Source organism: Orcinus orca, chromosome 10 (assembly GCF_937001465.1).
Source record: "Orcinus orca chromosome 10, mOrcOrc1.1, whole genome shotgun sequence".
NCBI classification, from domain to species: Eukaryota; Metazoa; Chordata; class Mammalia; order Artiodactyla; family Delphinidae; genus Orcinus; species Orcinus orca.
The window spans coordinates 39305663-39325865 of NC_064568.1; the positions used below are offsets into that span (position 1 = coordinate 39305663).

At 53.5% G+C, this 20203-nt stretch overlaps 2 protein-coding genes across 30 annotated transcripts; both read left to right on the top strand.

The window, feature by feature from the left end:
• Window positions 1-754: 754 nt before the first annotated feature.
• On the top strand, window positions 755-12255 carry SLC26A6 (solute carrier family 26 member 6). 27 transcript variants are annotated; one of them, XM_033413227.2, is made up of 23 exons: window positions 760-874; window positions 1050-1198; window positions 1636-1672; window positions 2731-2889; window positions 2972-3111; window positions 3352-3462; window positions 4011-4174; window positions 4372-4536; window positions 4614-4766; window positions 5082-5164; window positions 5249-5396; window positions 5669-5782; window positions 5954-6031; window positions 6364-6459; window positions 6551-6657; window positions 6825-6894; window positions 7872-7964; window positions 8050-8154; window positions 8495-8587; window positions 9398-9577; window positions 9786-9945; window positions 10096-10232; window positions 10456-10714. In XM_033413227.2, the coding sequence occupies exons 1-23, from the start codon at window positions 852-854 to the stop codon at window positions 10468-10470; spliced, it is 2580 nt and encodes an 859-aa protein (XP_033269118.1). In that variant the 5' UTR covers window positions 760-851; the 3' UTR covers window positions 10471-10714. The 27 variants fall into 27 exon arrangements, with proteins under 27 accessions (XP_033269121.1, XP_033269136.1, XP_012393738.1 ...); XM_033413231.2 differs by having other exon boundaries at window positions 9786-9840; XM_033413232.2 differs by having other exon boundaries at window positions 761-874; window positions 9401-9577; window positions 9786-9840.
• A 134-nt stretch (window positions 12256-12389) lies between these two features.
• Window positions 12390-15520, top strand: TMEM89 (transmembrane protein 89). 3 transcript variants are annotated; one of them, XR_004479183.2, is made up of 3 exons: window positions 12390-13499; window positions 13863-14120; window positions 14628-15520. XR_004479183.2 is itself a non-coding variant. In XM_033413259.2 (3 exons), exons 1-3 carry the CDS (start codon window positions 13206-13208, stop codon window positions 14746-14748), a joined length of 597 nt encoding a protein of 198 aa, XP_033269150.1. In that variant the 5' UTR covers window positions 12390-13205; the 3' UTR covers window positions 14749-15520. The 3 variants fall into 3 exon arrangements, 2 of the variants coding, with proteins under 2 accessions (XP_033269150.1, XP_004283952.1); XM_033413259.2 differs by having other exon boundaries at window positions 13863-14044; XM_004283904.3 differs by having other exon boundaries at window positions 13863-15520.
• The last annotated feature ends 4683 nt before the right edge of the window (window positions 15521-20203 follow it).

Consider the following 20203-nt stretch of genomic DNA (forward strand, 5'->3'; position numbering starts at 1 on the left):
CAGGTGCTGAGAGTAAGGTCTGGTCAAGGCAGCAACATGATGGCTTCCTCAGTCCGCAAGGCCTGCAGCCCTGACCTGGCATTTGCCAGGGCCTTCAAACCGACCCTAGGAACTGCCCTCAGCCGGTTGACAGCACTGACCCCCCGCCAGCCTCTCAGACTTGGAGCTGCTTCCTCAAGAACTCGGGCAGAACGGGCCTGTTGCCGGGCCAGTGTTATGTGCGGGGGAGGGGAACCTCGCAGCCTTTAAGGTCTGCGTGCCTAGCGTTGAAGGGAGGCCTTTGAGCCCCTTCGGTCTCAGAGACATGCCAGGTCTCAGGGGGAAAGCCTGAGTGAGGGTGGCGCCCTCAACTGGAGGCTTGAGAGGCCCCATGGACCCGGATACCCCACGGAGAGATAAGGCTCTGGTCACCAGCCACAACCCTAGACATCCTGCTCCGCGTCCCGCGGGGACCCTCCGCAAGAAGCCGGGACCTGGTGGTATCGGCCCCACCCTACTCAGGGACCTGGGGCCGTGGCTACGGCCAGGCCAGCTCGGGTCCTTAGTCCCACTTCTGCGATAACAACCTGCTCAGGCAGGAGAGCTAGGCGGGCCACGAGGGGGAGCACAAGCCAAGCCGCAGGGGGAGGAAGGGGTTAAATCTCCCTCCTCAGGGTTCTCAGCGCCGGGAGACCGCCCCTTAGGCTCCGCCCCGGCACGCTGACTGGCCCAAGCCTTCCCCGTCCTGCCCGGGGATTGGCCCCTGGGAGCGCGCCTCAGGCCTCGCCCCCCGTCCCGGCCCCGCCTTTCGGGCCGCCGCGGCCTCTCGCTCCAGCTGTGAGGACTATCGCCTCTCGGTTTGCCCACCCGCCATGGGGCTGTCGGAAGCACCGGGGTGAGTGCAGGGCGCGGCCCCGGTTCCCAGTGTTCGAGTCCGCGAGGCGCGGGCCACCCCTTGGCCCCCGAGCAGGCGACCGGCTTGGGTTAGCTCGGAAGGGGTACCGCCGAGTCCCGAGCAGGCGTTTCCTGCCTGCCGCGCCTCGGTTTACCGCTTTGTCGATTTTCTGCAGGCGGCTGCCCAACCGTAGCGAGGGATGGGGCGGGAGCCGGCGTGACTCCAGCCCCTGCGGGCTGTGCGGAAAGCCGCTTGAGCGCCGTCCGAGGGCTAGCCGGGGGCCGCCTCCCGGCGGCTGTGTGCAGAGGAGCCCCGGCCCAGGAGGTGCGCCGGTGCGGCGCGTTGGGGCCCGGGACGTGGCTGCTAGAGTGTCCATAGCCAGGGCCTGGGTCCACCCAGGGATGCAACTGGTGCGGGAATGTGCTCTCCGGCCCTTCTGGCCGCAGGCCCTACTAGAGGGAGGGGTCAAGGATCTAAGCCCCTCCCTCCAAGCACGGGTTCGACGGGGGGGAGGGGGAGGGGTGGCGGGAGTGGGAGCCCTTAAAGACCTCGAGTGACTCACAGAGGAGGGGCCACGGGGCTCAAAGATCTCTGTGAGCCGGCAATGCCAAGAGTCTCTGAGGATCGTCCTTCCACCCACTCCACTCCATCCTCCAACAGGGACATCCAGGATAGGGGCCCTTTCCAGGTGAGCTCCTGCCCCTCGGGTGGGAACCTCACCGTAGGTCAGAGCTTCTCACAGATCAGAACTTTCCTGACAGGTGAAGCCTTTCCCGGCAGGGGAGAGCTTCCCTCCAGGTAAGATTCCCCTCTCTGCGATCCATTCCCAGGTGAGAGTTTTCTCCCATTACAGGTGGGAGCCTCCCCCAGGTCAGAGCTTCCCTTAGGTGAGAATACTCTCCAGACGAGAACCTTCCTGGCAGGTGAAAACTTTCCCTGCTAGTGAAAGCTTTCCCCCAGGTAAGCGCTCCCCCTCCAAGAGCTCCTATGCCCAAGTGAGAACTATTTTTGGGACAGCTTCCCCCAGGTAAGAACTGTCCCCCCTTCCCCTCCAGATCTCCTATTCCCAAGTGAGATCTTTTCCCTTAATCAGGTGGTAGCCACTGGGCAGATCAGAGTTTCTCCCCAGGACAGAACTTACCTAGCTGGTGAAAACTTTCCTGTTAGGTGAGAGCTTCTCCTTAGGCGAGATCCTCCCGGAGATCTATCCCCAGGTGAGATTGACCCCCCTTGAATTGGGGGCTTCTCTTTCCAGGGGGAAAACTCTCCCTCCCGGTGAGAGCCATCCCCTGGCTTTCCCAGATTAGGCCTGAGCTTGTCCAGGTCTACAACCTGGACCCTGTGGCTGGAGGCCCGGGGGCAATCTTAGCCCCAACACTTTCCTTCTCATAGAGCCTTCTCATGTGAAGAGCGACTTGCCTGATTTGCTGGATTCCTTCCTTGCGTGTGCTCTCAGACAGCATGCGCTGGGCTCGTGGGGCAGCTGGATAAGGACTCGGACTGGACTGGGATTGGCTGGAGAAGAGTTGGGGCTGGGGGGAGGGGGCTGGAAGGGACAGTCAGCCTGGAACCTAGATTGGTGAACACTCAGGGCTGGACTGAAGTGTGGCTTGTGTTCATCCTGCTGCCTCTTTGTGGGAGACTTTGGCCCAGCAAGAGTCTTCCACCAGCCAAAGTTCAGGTACTGCCCCTGCCTGGGCCTGGGCATAGGGCCTGCAGGAGCCAGCTGGAGGGTTGGACCTACCTAGATCTTGGGACCTAGAAAAGTCAGGTGGGTGACTCTGTGGTCCCAGGTGGAGGTCTAGGGGAGGTTGGGCCAGGAGTGCCCTCACTGTGTCTCTGGCCTCACCACCCAGACAGAGGGACACACAGGCACTGCTGTCCACAACGCAGGCAATGGAGCTGAGGAGGCGAGATTACCATGTGGAGCGGCCACTGCTGAACCAAGAACAGCTGGAGGAGCTGGGGAGCCGGAGCTCAGCGACTGGGACCCTCCAATGGCGAACCTGGTTTCGGTAAGGCTGAGGTCGGGGGGACTGGGGGCACTGGCAGGACTCAGGTAGCCCCTGTCTGTGATACCTACCCTTGTGTCCCCAGGTGCTCCCATGCTCGGGCCCGAGCCCTTCTGCTCCAGTACTTCCCAGTTTTGGCCTGGCTACCCCAGTATCCTGTGCGTGACTGGCTTCTGGGTGACTTGTTGTCTGGCCTGAGTGTGGCCATTATGCAGCTACCACAGGGTGAGCCACCCTTGACCTGGAGACTGTACCCTCAACCCTTGGATGATGACCCCGACCCTTCAAGGCCCTGGCCTGTAATCTGTGAACCACTGCCTGCCCCCGCCTCCCCCCACCCCTCCGCCAAAAGCCAGAAACAAGATCCCTGCCCCTGGAACTATGGCCCATGACCCAGGGCTGGGATTTCCTCATCCTTTCAAGACCCTGGCCTCCAAGTCTACATTGCTACCATTCCACCTCCAGGCCTGGCCTATGCCCTCCTGGCTGGACTGCCCCCCGTGTTTGGCCTCTACAGCTCCTTCTATCCCGTCTTTATCTATTTCCTGTTCGGCACTTCCCGGCACATCTCCGTGGGTGAGTGGAGCCAGGAGGATGCCCACATTCCCCACGGAGGACAGGGTGAGGGAGGGCTGAGCAGGGCAAGGAAACGCAGGGAACAGGGAGGGAGGCATCGATGCCGGGCCAGTGGGAGACTGGCCCAAGGGTCATTCCAGGCAGGACTGGGCCTCTGACCGTGGAGACAGATTCAGGTTACCTAGAGGCCCTGGCCCAGGAGGATATGGGTGGGTGAAGCATCTCAAGGGGCCCAGACTTGGCACAGACCTGAGAGCCTGAGGCAGGCCATGCCCCCTTCCCCATTCCACTTTTCACAGGGGGAGTGGTCCTGAGCCAGTGGATACAGGTGGGACAAGGTAGATGATGCAGGGCCAACATTTCTAGCCATGCTCAAGAGGCTTTGAACTTAGAGTTCATACCTGACTGCCAGCGCTGCCTCTATTTGCACAGCAAGTCTAAGGATATTGGTCTAGAACTAGGTGTCTCCTGGCCTCTCCCTTAAGACCAGGACTCCAGGGCAGGGCAGTGCCCCCTCCCCTTCAGACCACCCTGATCTGCCCCTGCAGGCACCTTTGCTGTCATGTCCGTGATGGTGGGCAGTGTGACAGAATCACTGGCTCCAGATGAAGCCTTCCTGCAGGCCTCGAACTCCACTGTTGATGTGGCGGCCAGAGATGCTGCTCGGGTGCAGGTGGCCTCCACACTCAGTGTCCTTGTTGGCCTCTTCCAGGTGCGGAGCAGTCAGGAGTACAGGCCCCTGACTGCCAGACCCACCCCTCACCCCATTTGCCAGGTCCCCTGAGTGTCTGGCCATCACCATCTTCCTCATCATCATCACTCATCCCCCTCTGCTCCCACCTGCCCTGGGCTCTGCTCCGGCCACCCCTAGGACCCTCTCCTCCCCTGACTGCCCTGTGCACCCCACAGGTGGGGCTGGGCCTGGTCCATTTCGGCTTCGTGGTCACCTATCTGTCAGAGCCTCTGGTCCGAGCCTATACCACAGCCGCGTCTGTGCAGGTCTTCGTCTCGCAGCTCAAGTATGTGTTTGGCCTCCATCTGAGCAGCTGCTCTGGGCCACTGTCCCTCATCTATGTGAGTGAGGGTGGGAGGAGGGAAGGGTGGGTGGGCCCAGGACCTTGAGTGCTGGCTGTGACCCCCCCTCCCCTCAGACAGTACTGGAGGTCTGCTGGAAGCTGCCCCAGACTGTGGTCGGCACCATGGTCACCGCAGTTGTGGCAGGGGTGGTTCTCGTGCTGGTGAAGCTGTTCAATGACAAGCTGCGGCGACAACTGCCCATGCCGCTCCCCGGGGAGCTGCTCACGGTTTGAATTCTGGTGGGGGGGAGGGGGGCAGGGGGAAGGGCAAGTGAGGAGTCCCTGCTGTGTGGGCGTCCCCCAGATAGTTAAAGACTAATTGGTGTGGGCACTGAGGACTGGGGGGACCACAGCCGACAACCCCTGACAGCATCTCCCTTTCCCCAAAATGGTGGTGTCCATCTTTTACCCTATCGCTGACTTCTGCCCACCCCTCTGAAGGTTTCGCTTCAGGCCTCTCTCTTTATGCCCAAAGTGATTTCTCCATCCCCCTTAATGGTGGTGCCAGCACCTACCTCCCCTGACTCTGTCCTCTCCCTGCAGCTCATCGGGGCCACAGGCATCTCCTACGGCGTGGGACTGCAGCACAGATTTGGGGTGGATGTCGTGGGCAAAATCCCTGCAGGGTGAGCTCCGGCCCCTGTCAGGTCAGGGAGGGTTGGGTGGCCAGGGCCACAACATTCCTTTGGCCTCACAGATGCCCCTCACAGGCTGGTGCCCCCAGTGGCCCCCAGCCCCCAGCTGTTTGCAAGGCTTGTGGGAAATGCCTTCGCCATCGCTGTGGTTGGTTTCGCCATTGCCATCTCGCTGGGGAAGATCTTCGCCCTGAGGCATGGCTACCGGGTGGACAGCAACCAGGTCTGGGGAATGGGATATGGGACACGGAGCGGGCAGGTGTACAGAGACCCCAGGGCTTGGGGGGATGGAGTATCAGGTGGGAGACAGGGAAACAGCAAACAGATGTGCTGGGGCCACATGGGGGACTGAGGGTGGGAGAGCAGGACACACGGTACAGTGGCCAAGTCTTTGGGGGCTACTGAGTGCGGATGGAGGTTGGGGATGCATAGGCCTGGACACAGTGACCACGCACTGCTAGTGATGTGTCCTGACACCTGCACTACCCCCCTCAGGAGCTGGTGGCACTTGGCCTCAGTAACCTCATCGGGGGCATCTTTCAGTGCTTCCCTGTGAGCTGCTCTATGTCTCGGAGCCTGGTACAGGAGAGCACCGGGGGCAACACACAGGTGGGCTGCAGGTGTGGGCTGCAGGTGTGCATCTACACACACACTGCTTTGCCTGGGTGGTCCTACCCCCTGCTTTCCCCCCTCCCCCCTACTCCCCCTTCCCCCCTGCTCTCACCTTCTTCTCCCCTACACTCCAGCCCACTCATCTGCCCGCTCACTCCCACTGTACAGGTGGCTGGAGCCATCTCCTCCCTTTTCATCCTCATTATCATCGTCAAACTTGGAGAACTCTTCCAAGACCTGCCCAAGGTGAGCTGCCATCCCGTACCCAGCCAGGCTTGAGGGCCTTGGCCAGGCCAGGGACACAGATCAGTCAGTCAGGGCCTGGGTGAGGGGGAGGGATACAGGGTCATGCCCTGTTTTTCAAGCTTGAGATCTCTGGTTGAGATTTGGAGTCGACAGTCAGGGGTAAGAACCTTTGAGAGTCAGACCCAAGTTGTTAGGTTCGGGGGCAGGAGGTGGTTAGTGTCCCTCGGGGTCATACCCAGGTGCTTGAGGACAGTCTGGCTCATGCCAGGTGGTCAGGGCTGTCAGCATCCTGCACCTCTCAGTAGCTCCTGGTGACCCTCCCCCTCCCCCAGGCAGTCCTGGCTGCTGTCATCATTGTGAACCTGAAGGGCATGTTGATGCAGTTCACCGACATATGCTCCCTCTGGAAGGCAAATCGAGTGGATCTGGTGAGAGGCCTAGGAGCCCAGGGGTGGGGTCAGGGCCTTCAGCCCCAGTGACCCTTCTAGACCCTGTTGACTACTACCCTTCTGTTTTTAGCTTATCTGGCTGGTGACCTTTGTGGCCACCATCCTGCTGAACCTGGACCTTGGCCTGGCAGTTGCGGTAGTCTTCTCCCTGCTGCTCGTGGTGGTCCGCACACAGCTGTGAGTCACCCCTCTGGTTCCCCCCTCATTCCAGCTGGTGAGAGAGTGAGGTCCACATTGGTTTCCCCCAGCTTTCCCACATCTTGGGGGTGACCCAAGGCTCCTTAGAACCCCCTCATTGCCCCCTCTCTTAATGCCCCCCTCTTCTCACACTCTCTCTTTCACAGGCCCCACTACGCTGTCCTGGGGCAGGTGCCAGACACAGATATTTACAGAGATGTGGCAGAGTACTCAGAAGTGAGTGGCAGGGGCTAAGCCAGAGGATGGCGTGGATGGGGTAGGACAGAGGCAGACGGGGCCATCCCTTATCAGGTCCTTGCGTACTGGGCAAGGACACGGGGGTGGGGCGCTAAGGGTGCTTTGGTCCTTGGAATTTCAAGGGAGGAATTTGGGTCTCTGACCCCCATACTCAGAGTATGGGCCTTAGGGCCTGGGGGAGGAGTCTGTCTTAGAGGCAGCAGTACAAGCCCCATCCCGCAGAGTAGCCCTGGGTCAGGAATGTAGAGGGGCAGGATCTGGGGCACGAGGATGTAGGGGAGGCTGTTTGCTGACCTGATCAGTGGGGTTACTGAATCTCCGTCCTTTACCTCCTGAGAAGTCTCACGTCAAGCCCTGGGAACAAAAGTGGGGGCTCTGGAATAAAACGAGCTCATTTTCCCTGATGGAGCCTTGAAGGCTGAGCATAGTATGATGAGGCAGAGTGAGGGAAGGACATGAGTGGAGAAGCTCAGCTGGATGGAAGGGGAGGTGGGGGGTGGTGCAGGGACATTGTTCAGGCCCAAAGGCCGAGCAGAGACCTGGAGTGTCCTGAGCGGGGTGGGAGCCGGGGAAGGCTTGGCTGGGCTGGCAGTTGAGGAGGGTCTCTCTGTCCACATATAGAAAACAGACCCCAGTGCTGGGGTTGGAGACCCAAGGGGAAGCTAAGAGCCATTGAAACCTGGCCTGGGTATTGGCAGAAGGACAGGGGAGATGGGGTGGGAGAGGTTCAGGATGCCCTGGAGGGAGAAGCAGCAGCTCTGACAGGCCCAGCTGAGGGGTCAGGATGACCCCACCAGCTCCTGGGAGGGTATGGCCTACAGGCCGGGCCTCTGTTGGCTGGGAAGCAGAGGGTTGATGATGGCAGGTACCGGGGTACACAGGGGAGGAAAGAAAGAGAGCAAGATGCAGCTAGGAGAGACGAGGGCTCAGCCACCCCCAACCTGACCTATCCCCAGGCCAGGGAGGTCCCGGGCGTGAAGGTCTTCCGCTCCTCGGCCACCATGTACTTTGCCAACGCTGAGCTCTACAGTGACACGCTGAAGCAGAGGGTGAGGCCTGGGGTCCACAGGGGGAGGGGCAGAGGGTCTCTCACCTCCCCAGTGTCCACATCCCCTGCCCTGCCCTTTGCTCTAGTGCGGTGTGAACGTGGACCACCTCATCTCCCAGAAGAAGAAACTGCTCAGGAAGCAGGAGCTAAAGCTGAAGCGACTTCAGAAAGAGAATAAGCTCCCGAAACAGGCAGGGGCCCTTCTGACCCCACCCGGCCTTTCTCCCAGCCTCCTGGCTTCTCACCCTCATTCTTCATCCCTCCTCCTCTCTCCCTGATGCCCCCAGTGACCCTGCAGGTCAGGGTTCTGCGGGCAGTCTTGTTTTTCTCCTGCCTCCTAAGCCAATGGTGGCGTTAACCATCACAGTCCTCTTTCCAAAGTAGGTCAGAACCCCACAGCCTTCAGCCTGGCTGCCCTGGGTCCCAAGCTTCAGCTCCTAGTCCACCTGCCTGCCCAAAGCCAGGGGACGACACCAGACCTGCGTGGCCTGGTTGTCATATGACAGCTGGGACACCTCTTTCCTGGCCTAGGCTGCCGCCTCCAAGGGCACTTCCATTTCCATCAATGTCAACACCAGTGTCACAGACATTGAGAGCAACGATGTGGAGGGCTCCAAGGCCAAGGTGAGGCTGGAGGTGGGAGAGGGGCCAACCATGAGCTGCAGGGATGAGAGTGCCCATGTGTGGAGTGGAGTGATGGATCAGGTGCTCTACAGGGAGATCTCTAGTGATATGCCATAGAATTCTGCTTGTGGCTCTCTGGTCTGTAATCTGAGGCCTAGCCAAAGACCTTGAATTTGTGAATTCTACAAGACCCTGCAGTCTGTATTCATGGGCAGAGGGAAGGGATTGGGCATGTGGGAAAAATCTGGGATCAAAGGGGACATGAATCTCAATTAGAGTCTCAGGCAGGACTTCCCTGGCAGGCCAGTGGTTAAGACTCTACGCTCCCAGTGCAGGGGCCATGGGTTCCATCCCTGGTCAGGGAAGTTTCACATGCCGTGCGGCGCCCCCCTCCCCACAAAAAAGACTCAGGCTGGGTGCCAGGATATCTGTGTGTGCGCGTGTGTCCGTGTGTCTCTTTTGGTTTGTCCCCATCCTCAGTCAGTCACTCTGGCTGACTGAGGATGGGGTGTGGTCTCTGATGCCCTTCCTTCTTAAGTGTCCCTATTTAAGTATGGGCCCAGGAAGTAACAGAGCAGTAGATGCATGTCTGTGTGTGCTCCCGGAGTCTGGGCACCCTCCCCTGTGTGTCCCCATGTGTCCCTCCTGTCTTTACATACAGGCTCCCTGTCTCCATATCCTCATGTGTCCACTGCATGCCCCGTATACGTGGCCGTTTACACGTCTGATCCTGTGTGTCTCTGCACGTCTGTGTATGTTCCCTGCCTTCACCCACCGTGGGCGGCCCTTGCAGTGTGTCTGGTTTCCCAGCAGGTGAGCGCAGGGACTGAGCTAGAGGATACAGCAGCCAGGGGTCAAGAAGATGCCAAGGCCCCAGACATGTCCTCACTGAAGACCCTGGGCCTGCCTCAGCCAGATTTCCACAGCCTCATCCTGGACCTGAGTTCCCTTTCCTTCGTGGACACTGTGTGTCTCAAGAGCTTGAAGAATGTAAGGGGCTGGGGGCACCCCTAAGAAGGGCCTTGGGGGAGGACAAGGCCCTTCAGCCCTGACCCCATAACTAGCTCCAAGAGCCCTCTGAGCCTAACCCCCAACCCTCTGAGCTCCCTCTCTGAACTCCCTTCCCCCCCAGCCTGCCCAAGTGCCCCTTCGGAGCCCCTGAGCCTCCCTCTGAGTCTGGCCCCCTTTTCTGCTGCAGATTTTCCGTGACTTCCGGGAGATCGAGGTGGAGGTGTACATGGCCGCCTGCCACTGTGCGTGGGGTGGACACAGCAAGAGCAGTCCGGGGAGGGGGTGGGGATTCTGTCCAAGGAATCTGCCAGGCAGCACAAGGAAAAAGTCTTTCTCTGAAACTGGAGGTCAGAGGTGTCCTGGGAGGGAGGGGTCAAGGGTCAAGAGTTGGGGTTTAGCCATAAGCCTCAGTGGTGGTGGTCAGGGTGACATTCCGCCAGTGCCTGGGTGTTCCTGGGGGTTCTGCGGGTCAGGGGAGACCAACTCCTTGTCTACAGCTCCCGTGGTCACGCAGCTTGAGGCGGGGCACTTCTTCGATGCATCTATCACCAAGCAGCATCTCTTTGCCTCTGTCCACGATGCTGTCATCTTTGCACTCCAACACCAAAGGTCCAGCCCCGTCAACCCTGTTTTGGTGAGCTGACCTCTGTTGCTGAGCTCTGTTTGTTTATCTACTGCTTGTCCCATCCTGACCCCATTTCCAGGAAGTCCACCCTTCCTGGATGGCTCTGATTAGCTCTGCCCCCAGTAGATCCACTGCCTTCCCCTCCTGCCTTTAGAGGAAGCTGCTCCTGGGGGAGGGGGTAGTACGTGTCCTTCAGAAACTGACAGGAGCCTCTCCTCCTCTCCCTGCCCAGGTTACCAAACTCTGACCGTGCTGCCACCCTGCCTGAGACTGCCCACCTCTGGAGGTTGCGACTGGTTACCCGTGAGGACCCCCTACCCCTGGGCTGCCTCCAGATGTCACCCAGGAGTCCCCTCCGTACGCACGCACATAACTCAGGGATGGAGGTTCTGGGACTCCAAGTTCAGTGCTCTAGGCCTGGGATAAGGCACTGGCCAAGTTGGAGGAGCATGCATGTTTTTAGTCTCAGGAATAAAGATTTGTTTGCCCAATGCCAGGCTCTGCTGTGGCTTGGTGGGGCCTTGGCAGGGGCAAGGGTATAGTCCATAGCCCTGGCTCCTGACCCTTCTTGTGCCCCAAAGTGGGAATTGGGGTTGGAAGCTGGGGGGAAAGTTCGGGGAGGGCAGGGTCAGGCAGGGGGAGTGTGGAGCAGGAGGGAGAGCTTCGGGGCTAGGCCCAGGGAGGGGGGCGTCCCAGGTCCAAGTTCCTCCCCAGCCAGGCACAGCCCTCAGCACCTGTGTCCTCGGCTGTAAAATGGTTGGAATCAGAGCTGCTTCTCAGGAATGACCTGTTCTCAGGGACCCCTGATGAGGTGCAGGCAGGCCTGGCGCTACTGGGCAGCCCCTGGAGGGTGTGGTGTGAACACCTGAGCAACCAGCTGAGGAAGCACAGGGTATTCACAGGTGTTGCCGGTCTGCACTGAGAAGTAAGAATATGGGAATTCCCTGGCAGTCTAGTGGTTAGGACTCAACGCTTTCACTGTCAAGGGTGAGGGTTCGATCGATCCCTGGTTGGGGAACTAAGATCCCACAAGCAGCACGGTGCAGCCAGAAGAAAAAAGAAAAGAAAAGAAAGGAAAGAATGTGCATGATTGATTTACTTGGGAAAAATGCTTATTTGTATAATTAGATCACCTGGGCTTCGCAGGTCACCGTCAGCCAAGAACCACATGTTGATTTCTACCATAAAACACCAACATCTGGGCATGTGGCCCAGTGGGCAGCAATGGGCCTTCAGGCCAGCTAATACTGAGTGACTGGAGGCCAGGGTGGGGGGGTCGAACCTTTCTGGGCCTCCGTATCCTCATCAGGAGAGCAGAAATGGTAATAGTACCCACTTCATGGGTTCCTCAATGAATATTAAATGAGTAAATGCCACAAACAGCTTGTAACAGTGCTGGGCTTGTGTCACCTGCCAAAACAAGTGAGCCTGCCATTCGCAGGTCCCGACCAGGTCCTGGGCTCTGTGCTGGACCAGTGGACAGAGGCTGTCCTGCCCTGCAAGTCACAGAGGCACCCCTTGCCTGGCTGTTTCTGTCCTGGCCTGTGTCACTGCCCTGCTCTGTGTTCGCAAATCATCTGTCCTTTCCCCACCCCCAAAACCTTGCCCAGGAAGTCAGGGCCCTTTGTCACACTGCCTCCAGACACCAGGAACAGCGCCGGGCACAAGGAAGTGCTTGGTAAATACTGGTTAAGTGATCCTATGTACTGGAGTGGAAGGTAAACCTCAAACGTGAACTTGCAGATACAGGCAGACCTTGTTTTATTGCACTTCACCGATACTGTGTTTTTTACAAATTGAAAGTTTATGGCCACCCTGAGTCAATCAAGTCTTGGTGCCATTTTTCCAACATCATTTGCTCACTGCATGTCACTGTCACATTGTGGTAATTCTCAAAGTATTTCAAACTTTTTCATTATTATTATATTTGTTAGGATCTATGATCAGTGATCTTTGATGTTACTACTGTGACTCGCTGAAGGCTCAGATGATGGTTAGCAATTTTTAGCAATAAAGTGTTTTTTTAAATTAAGGTATGTACTTTTTTTTAGACATAATGCTACTGCACGCTTAATAGACTACAGTGTAGTGTAAACATAACTTTTATATGCACCGGGAAACTGAAAAATTTGTGCAACTCGCTTTATTGTGGTGGTCTAGAACCGAAGCACAGTATCTCCAAGGTATACCTGTACTTGGAAATGCTTTGAAGAAAATGAAACAGGGTCAGGAATTCCCTGGCAGTCCAGTGGTTAAGACTCTGCACCTCCATTGCAGGGCGCACGGATTCAATCCCTGGCCGAGGAACTAAGATCCCACATGCCACAATGCGGCCAAATAAATAAATAAAACAGGGTCACGTGAAAGAGAAGGGACTGTGTTACCCAGGATGGTCATGGGAGGGAGACTCAGGGAGCAAGTGACACTTGAGCTGAAATGCAGCTGTGAGAGTTCTCTTTCTAGGACAGTGCTCCTAGTGTAGGGAACAGCAGGTGTGTTCAAGGAACACCAGGGAGGCCTACAAGAGGCAGGAGGGGAGACCAGAGCACAGAGCACCTCACAGGCCAGGGTGAGCCTTCAGGCTTTATTCAGAGTGCGCACCCACATTTTTGAGTGCTCCCTGTGCTGCGATGTGGACCACGGGGCTGAGTCTGGGCATAGGGGAGCAGGGAGCAGCTCTGTGTGCTTAGCTTGGTTGGCCTGGCGTTGGTGCTGCCACTGGTGGAGAGCATGTTAGATGTATATTAGATGAGGAGGAGGGAGAGGGGGAAGGAAGCATTCCTTCATTCCTGGGCCCCAAGCCTGCCCTCCTCCCTGCCCTGGAATCCCACCCCACCCACCCCGCCCCATATTTTCTGGCCAGGCCACCCCTCCTGAAAGCCATGGGCCCAGCTGGAACCTACTGCCTCACCTGCCCCTGGGGGAGGAGTGTTTGCCCGTTGCCAGGCGCCCAGGTTCCGGCCCCTAGTACTGGCAGCAGCCATGCTGCACGCACAGTCCTTCCTGCCATGGCTGCTTCTGCTAGCGATGCCTGTCCGCACCCACACCTGGTCACGGCCCGTGTGGTACCAGGTGGGGCTGGACTTACAGCCCTGGGGGTGCCAGCCAAACAGCCTGGAGGGTTGCAAGGGCAGCCTGGGGTGTCCTGGCCATTGGATGGGCCTGGGGGTGAACCGCATCTACCCAGTGGCTGGGGTCACCATCGCCACTACCATGATGCTGATGCTCAGCCGTGCGGTGATGCAACGGCGGCGCTCACAGGCCACTAAGAGTGAGGTGAGCATGGCACTGCCCTGTCCCCACAGCCTCCTACTTCTGTTCATACCCAATGAGCTCATAATTCTCTACCCATCCTCCCACTCATGTCTTCTGGGCCTCCTGCTGCCCCTCCCCCATCACTCACACCCCAGGGTCCCTACATCTGTCCACACCCAACAGTCCCTGCATTTCCCATGGGTAGTACCCTGCCCCATCCTCCCTCTTTAATATCCCTATTCCTCATCCAGCCTCCATGGGCCCCATGACCATACTAGGCCACAACAGACCCTCCACGATCCTCCATCACCCTAAGTCCCCTTTCCCACCACACCTCTGTCCTGTTCCTCTGTTCTCACTCCTGCCTTTTTGTCCTATCCTCAGCATCCGCAGGTGACGGCTAGCCCCTGTGCACCCTGGAAACGACGGGCCCCGATCTCAGACCGTGCCCTACTCCGTGGGGTCCTGCATATGCTGGATGCCCTCCTGGTCCATATTGAGGGCCATCTGCAGCGTCTAGCCACCCAGCAGCGAACCCAAATAAAGGGGACTCCTGCCCAGAGCGGGTGACCCAACATACTCCTCTCTTTGCCTGGTGGCTTGTTGGGGCGGGGATGGCCTGAGGCTCTGGGCCAGGCTCAGGTCTGTGTGTCTTATTATCTCCAGGCCTGTCTGGACCCTGTGCCCCTTTTCTACTTTTAGAGCCAGCACACCCATCGAGGCCTCGGTGCCCATCAATGGCTGGGCAGGTGGGGCCCAGGCTGGCTCACCCTGCTCCATTGCCCACACCAACTGACCCCTCCTCTCTAGGGATCCCACTCATAAATACAACTGCTCCTCTGGGGCTCCTCAGGGGCCCCCAGTGTGGTGGGAGAAGACTTGGCCATCAGGGCAGATGTGGGTGGTCCAGAGAGGGCAGCCCAGAGGTGACCACCTGGCTGAGTCAGGAGCTAGGGCTCCTGGTTGAGCCTGCGGGGCCTGAGCTGGGGCTGGGGGTAGAGGGAGGGCCCTGGCTGCCTTCATCTTTGTGACATCTCAAACATGCTTTGGCACCTAAGTGGCCCTTGCTCTAAAGCCCCTGGAAGTGGGACGAGGGCTGAACCTCCCCAAAGGGGCCTTCACCTCCTTCCTCCCTTCCTTCTACCATAGGCATCAGGATCTGCTGATGAACAGAACAGGCTCCTCCCTCACCCACTCACAAATAGGGGAGGGTAGAGGTGGTGATGAAGCAGACTCAAAAACTCAATTCCTCTGCAGAGAGTTGTGCTGAGCCAGTTGGAGTAGGGCAGGTGTGGGCTGACTGCTGGGACCTGAAGGGTGAGTGGGGTGATGAGAGGAGGGGGAGAGTGCTCCAGCCAGAAGGATATGCACATACAAGGGCCAGGTGGGGAAAGAGACCTTGACCTGTTCCATGAACTATAAGATGGTCAGGATTTCAGGGAAAAGAAGGAATTCTGGAACACAGGAGAGGGCAGGCTGGGAAGAGACAGGAGTTGGTGTCTCCTAGGGAGGCTGTGGTAGGCAGGAGAATGGCCCTCAAGATGTCCTTGGAGTCTGTGAATATTTTACAGTACATGGCAAAGAGGATTTTGCAGATGGAATTAAGTGAAAGACATTAAAATGGGAAGATTATTCTGGATTATTTTGGTGGGCCCAGTGTAATTTCATGAGCCCTTAAAAGTGGAAGAGGAGGGCAGGAGAGTTGGTCGGATTCAAAGTGTGAGAGGTACTAATAATCCTCTGCTGCTGGCTTTGAAGGTGGTAGAAGAGATCTTCCACCACCCAAAGATCCAAGGAATTCAGATGGCCTCTAGAAGCTGGGAATGACCCTTGGGTGATAGCCAGCAAGAAAACAGAAACCTCAGTCCTTCAACCACTATGATCTAACTTCTGCCAATAAACTGAATGACCAAGGACACATTCTCCCCTAGAACCTCCAGAAAGGACCACAGCCCTGCTAATGTCTTAATTTTAGCCCAATGACATCCATGTTGGATTTTGGGCCTACAGAACTGTGAGATAATAAATTTGTTTTGTTCTAAGCCATTAAGTCTGTGGTGATTTGTTATGGCAGCAATAGAAAACTACTAAGTATTGGTATCAAGAGTGAGAGGTACTGCTGTTAACAAATCCTAAAAATGTGGAAATGGCTTTGGAATTGGGCAGTGAGCAAAGTCTGGAAGAATGTCAGGGAGCATAACAGAAAAAGCCAAAACTACCTTCAAACAACTGTTAGCAGAAATTTGGACATTAAGAATGCTGCCATTGAGGGCTCAGAAGAAAATTAGGAACATGTTATTGGAAACCAGGAGTAAAAGGAATCTTTGTTAAATAGTTGTAGGAAGCTTAGTGGAATCATAACCCGTATTTGGATGGAAAGCAGAACTTGTAAATGGTGAACTTTAATATTTAGCAGAAAAAATTTCCAAGTGAAGTGCTGAAGGTGCCACCTGATTTCTTCTTGCTGAAAAACATTGCTGAAAGAAATTTTAAAAGACCTAAATAAATAGAAAGACATTCCATGTTCTTCGATTGGAGGACTTAATACTGTTAAAATGGCAATACTACCCAAAGTGGTCTACAGATTCAGTGTAATCCCAGTGAAAATCCCAATGGTGTTTTATAAGAGAAATAGAAAAACCCATCCTAAAATTTATATGGAATCTCAAGGGACCCTGAATAGCCAAAACGATCTTGGAAAAGAAGAACAAAGTTGGAGGACTCAAACTTTCTGATTTCCAAAATGTACTACAAAGGCACTGTAATCAAAACAGTGTGGTGCTGGCATAGGAATAGACATATAGACCAATGAAATAGAACAGAAAGCCCAGAAATAAACCTTCCCATATATATTCAGTTGATTTTCAATAAGAGTGCAAAGACCATTTAATTGGGAAAAGATAGTCTTTTCAAAAAATGGTGCTGAGAAAACTGAATATCCACATGCAAAAGAATGAAGTTGGACCCTTACCTTACATCATATACAAAATTAAGTAAAATGGATCAAAGATTTAAATTTAAAAGTTAAAACTATAAAACTTTTAGAAGAAAACATAGATGGAAATCTTCATAATCTTGGAGAAGGCAATGATTTCTTAAGTATGACATTAAAAGAACAGGTAACAAAAGAAAAAATAGATAAATTGTACTTCATCAAAATAAAAAATTTGTGCATCATAGAACACTATTAAGAGAGTAAAAAGACAGCTCACAAAATGGAAGAAAATATTTGCAAATCATATATCTAAGGAGGGACTAATATCCAGAATACCTAAAGAATTCCTACAACTCAACAACAAAAAAACGAACAAATTCAAAAATGGGCAAAGGACTTGAATAGACATTGTCTAAAGAAGATATACAAATGGCCAATAACCACATGAAAATATGCTTAACATCACTAGTCATTATGGAAATACAAATCAAAACCACGAGATATCATGTCACCCCCATTAGGATGGCTATTGGAGAATAACAAATATTGGTGGGAATGTAGAGAAATTAGAACACTTTTGCATTGCTGGCAGGAATGTAAAATGGTACAGCCACTACAGAAAACTGCTTGGTGGTTCCTCAAAAAGCTAAAAATATAATTACCATATGATCCAGCAATTCCCCTCCTAGGTAAATACCAAAATAATTGAAAGCAGCATCTCAAACAGATGCTTGTATGCCAGTGAGTGTTCATTGTAGCATTATTCACAATAGCCAAAAGGTAGAAACAGCCCATGTCCACCAACAGATAAATAGATAAACATCATGCTAAGTGAAATAAACCAACGATAAAAGGACAATGTTGAAAGATAAACTGAGGCATGTTTAAAAATTTTAAGTTATTTGAGCAAAAATTGATTCAAATCAGGCACATCCAATCTAGCAGGTAGAAAAGAACTCCAAGGTGCTGAACAAAAATGAAAGATTTTGGGATTCCCTGGTGGCTCAGTGGTTGAGAGTCCGCCTGCCGATGCAGGGGACACAGGTTCGTGCCCTGGTCCGGGAAGATCCCACATGCCGCGGAGCGGCTAGGCCCGTGAGCCACGGCCGCTGAGCCTGCATGTCCAGAGCCCGTGCTCCACAACGGGAGAGGCCACAGCAGTGAGAGGCCCGCGTACCGCAAAAAAAAGAAAGATTTTGATAGGCAAAACGGAGTGGGAACAAGGATACTATAGTAGGCAAAAAAAGCAGGTTGGTTATTGCAAAGTTACTTTCCTTTAGGGGATGTCACAGTATAACAGGCAGATGACCTGATCAAATAGTGTTGATCAGGAGACTCCTGAGAGACTGGTTAAGATTCCATTTCTGGGAGAGCCCAACTAAAATTAAGACTTGGTTTGGTGGCATGGGGCTTAGCATAAGCGACTCTATTTTGGGCCTTTTATTTTTTTAACAACAAAACTCTATGATCCCAGTTATATGAGGTACCTAGAACAGTCAAGTTCATAGAGACAGAAAGTAGAATAGAGGTTGTCAGAGATTTGAGGAAGGGGGAAATGGCGAGTTATTGCTTAATGGATATAGAATTTCTGTTTGAGAAGAGGAAAAAGTTTTGAAAGTAGACTAGATAGTGATAATGGTTGCACAACTTTTTTTTTTTTTTTTTGGCTGCACTATGAGGCTTGCGGGATCTTAGTTCCCTGGCCAGGGATTGAACCCGGGCTCCAGCAGTGAAAGTGCTGAGTCCTAACCACTGGACTGCCAGGGAATTCCCTGCACGACATTTTGAATGTGATTAATACCACCGAACTGTATAATGTTAAGATGTAATAATGGTTAAGGTGCTAAATGTCATGTATATGTTAGCACAATTTAAAAACTAAAATTAAAATAAAAGAAAAAATATCTAGAAGAATAAGCTGAAGTGTATATCAAACATTGAGTGAGGAGAGTAAGGTGAGTGCCAGAGCCCTCTCAGGCAGCCCGCATGGACCTGCTTTTACAGTTTTGAGACTCTCTGGGGGGAATAAAGGGAGTCTCAGAGATGGATAGAGAAATGAGGCCTGGTCAAGAATTGTTACAAAATTCAGTTTGCAATTTAGGGGGAAAAAGGGTATTTTGGTCTCACCTCACCCCATAGGCCAAGTAAATTCCAGAAGATCAATGAGTCATCAAAGACTCTTGCCAAATCATTGCAATGACCACTGCTTGTACTTGACCTTTTAGCAGCATTTCCTTTTTGACCAATCTCTTGAAACATATCCGTCCCTGGGCATCTACCACATCACACTTCCTGGTTGTCTCATTGTCCTTCCCTTCTCACCCCAGGGTAGCAGTGGGGTGGGGAAAGGGGGGGTTAGGTAACTGGATTAGAAATTATTGGATTTGCTAAAAGATTGGGTGTGGATTTTGAGAGAGAAGAGTCAAGGATGACGCCTAGATTTCTAGCCTGAGCAATTTGGTTAACGGAAGTGTCATTTACTGAGATGAAGACAATTATGGGAGGAACAGGTTTGGGAGGAAAAGTAAAGAGTTCAAGTTTAGCATATTTTTCCCCCCACCCCGGCCGTGCTGCACAGCATGCAGTATCTTAGTTCCCCAACCAGGGATCGAACCCGCGCCCCCTGCAGTTGAAGTGCGGAGTGCAAACCACTGGACCGCCAGGGAAGTCCCAGCTTTAGCATGTTTAATTGAGATGTACAGGGAGGTAGGACAAGAACAGGAGAGCATGGGAAACTAAAGGTGGAGAAGGGATGAGGCTCTAAGGAGGAAAAAGTGGCCAATCACTTTAAACAAGACCGAGCACTGGCCATTAGATTTAGCAACATGGAGCTCATTGGTTACCTTTACAGGTGTGGTTTTGGAGGAATGAATTGGGGATGGTATTGGAGTGGGTTTGGGAAAGAGTGGGAGGAGAGGAATTGGAGGCAGTGAGCTCTTTGGGGGAGCTCTGCTAGAAGGAAGGTGCACAATGCGCTGGTCACTGGAAGAGGTTGTGTCACAGGCAAGAGGAGTCTAAGGAGACATGACAACAAAATGGAATGTGGTATCCTGGATAGGATCCTAGAACGAAAAAGGATATTAGGTAAAAACTAAAACTAAGGGAATCTGAATAAACTATGGACTTCAGTTAATAATAACATGTCAATATTGGTTCATTAATTGTAACAAATGTATCACAATAAGGTAAGCTATTAATAGGAATAACTGTGCATGCCTGTACGTGGGCAGGGATATATGGGAAATTCTGTACCATCTGCTCAACTCTTCTGTAAATATAAGACGGTTCTAAAAACTAGTTTTTAAAAAACTAATTAGGAGATTCTATTTCACTTTATTTTTTCATGTCAAGATCATAACATAATTTTAGTTCACAAAATATTTATCAGTGCACACTTAAGCATCTTCTGTCTGATTTTTATAAAAGAAAGTTTTGAGTGATATTTTGTAAGATCACAGAAAACCTCATATACCTGTAAAAGGAAGTACAGTTCAGAAATATGCTATTATTTCAAAAGCAACAAACATTTTTTGTAAAAAATTTATTTTTATTTTACTTTTTTATTTTTGGCTGAGACCCGCGGCTTGCAGGATCTTAGTTCCCCAACTAGGAATTGAAACCGGGCCACTGCAGTGAAAGCGCAGAGTCCTAACCCCTGGACCGCCAAGGAATTCCCTAAAAATTTTCAATTATGTAGTAAAATAATACAGAAGTGTAAAAATGGTAGCCTCTTTTCCCTTCCCCTGAATTCATTTTCTGTAAGTCACCTGAATGAGAGTTTAGAGTGAGT

What these genes read in the sequence shown, in the direction of transcription:
- SLC26A6 (XM_033413224.2), top strand. Translation starts at nt 852, where the DNA reads ATGGGGCTGTCGGAAGCACCGGG. An exon ending in GGCCACTGTCCCTCATCTAT is followed by an intron (nt 4,537 to 4,613) that starts GTGAGTGAGGGT and finishes CCCTCCCCTCAG; the next exon opens with ACAGTACTGGAGGTCTGCTG. An exon ending in AGAATAAGCTCCCGAAACAG is followed by an intron (nt 8,155 to 8,494) that starts GCAGGGGCCCTT and finishes TTCCTGGCCTAG; the next exon opens with GCTGCCGCCTCCAAGGGCAC.
- TMEM89 (XM_033413259.2), top strand. Translation starts at nt 13,206, where the DNA reads ATGCTGCACGCACAGTCCTTCCTGCCATGGCTGCTTCTGCTAGCGATG. An exon ending in CACAGGCCACTAAGAGTGAG is followed by an intron (nt 13,500 to 13,862) that starts GTGAGCATGGCA and finishes TCCTATCCTCAG; the next exon opens with CATCCGCAGGTGACGGCTAG. An exon ending in GGGACTCCTGCCCAGAGCGG is followed by an intron (nt 14,045 to 14,627) that starts GTGACCCAACAT and finishes CTTCTACCATAG; the next exon opens with GCATCAGGATCTGCTGATGA.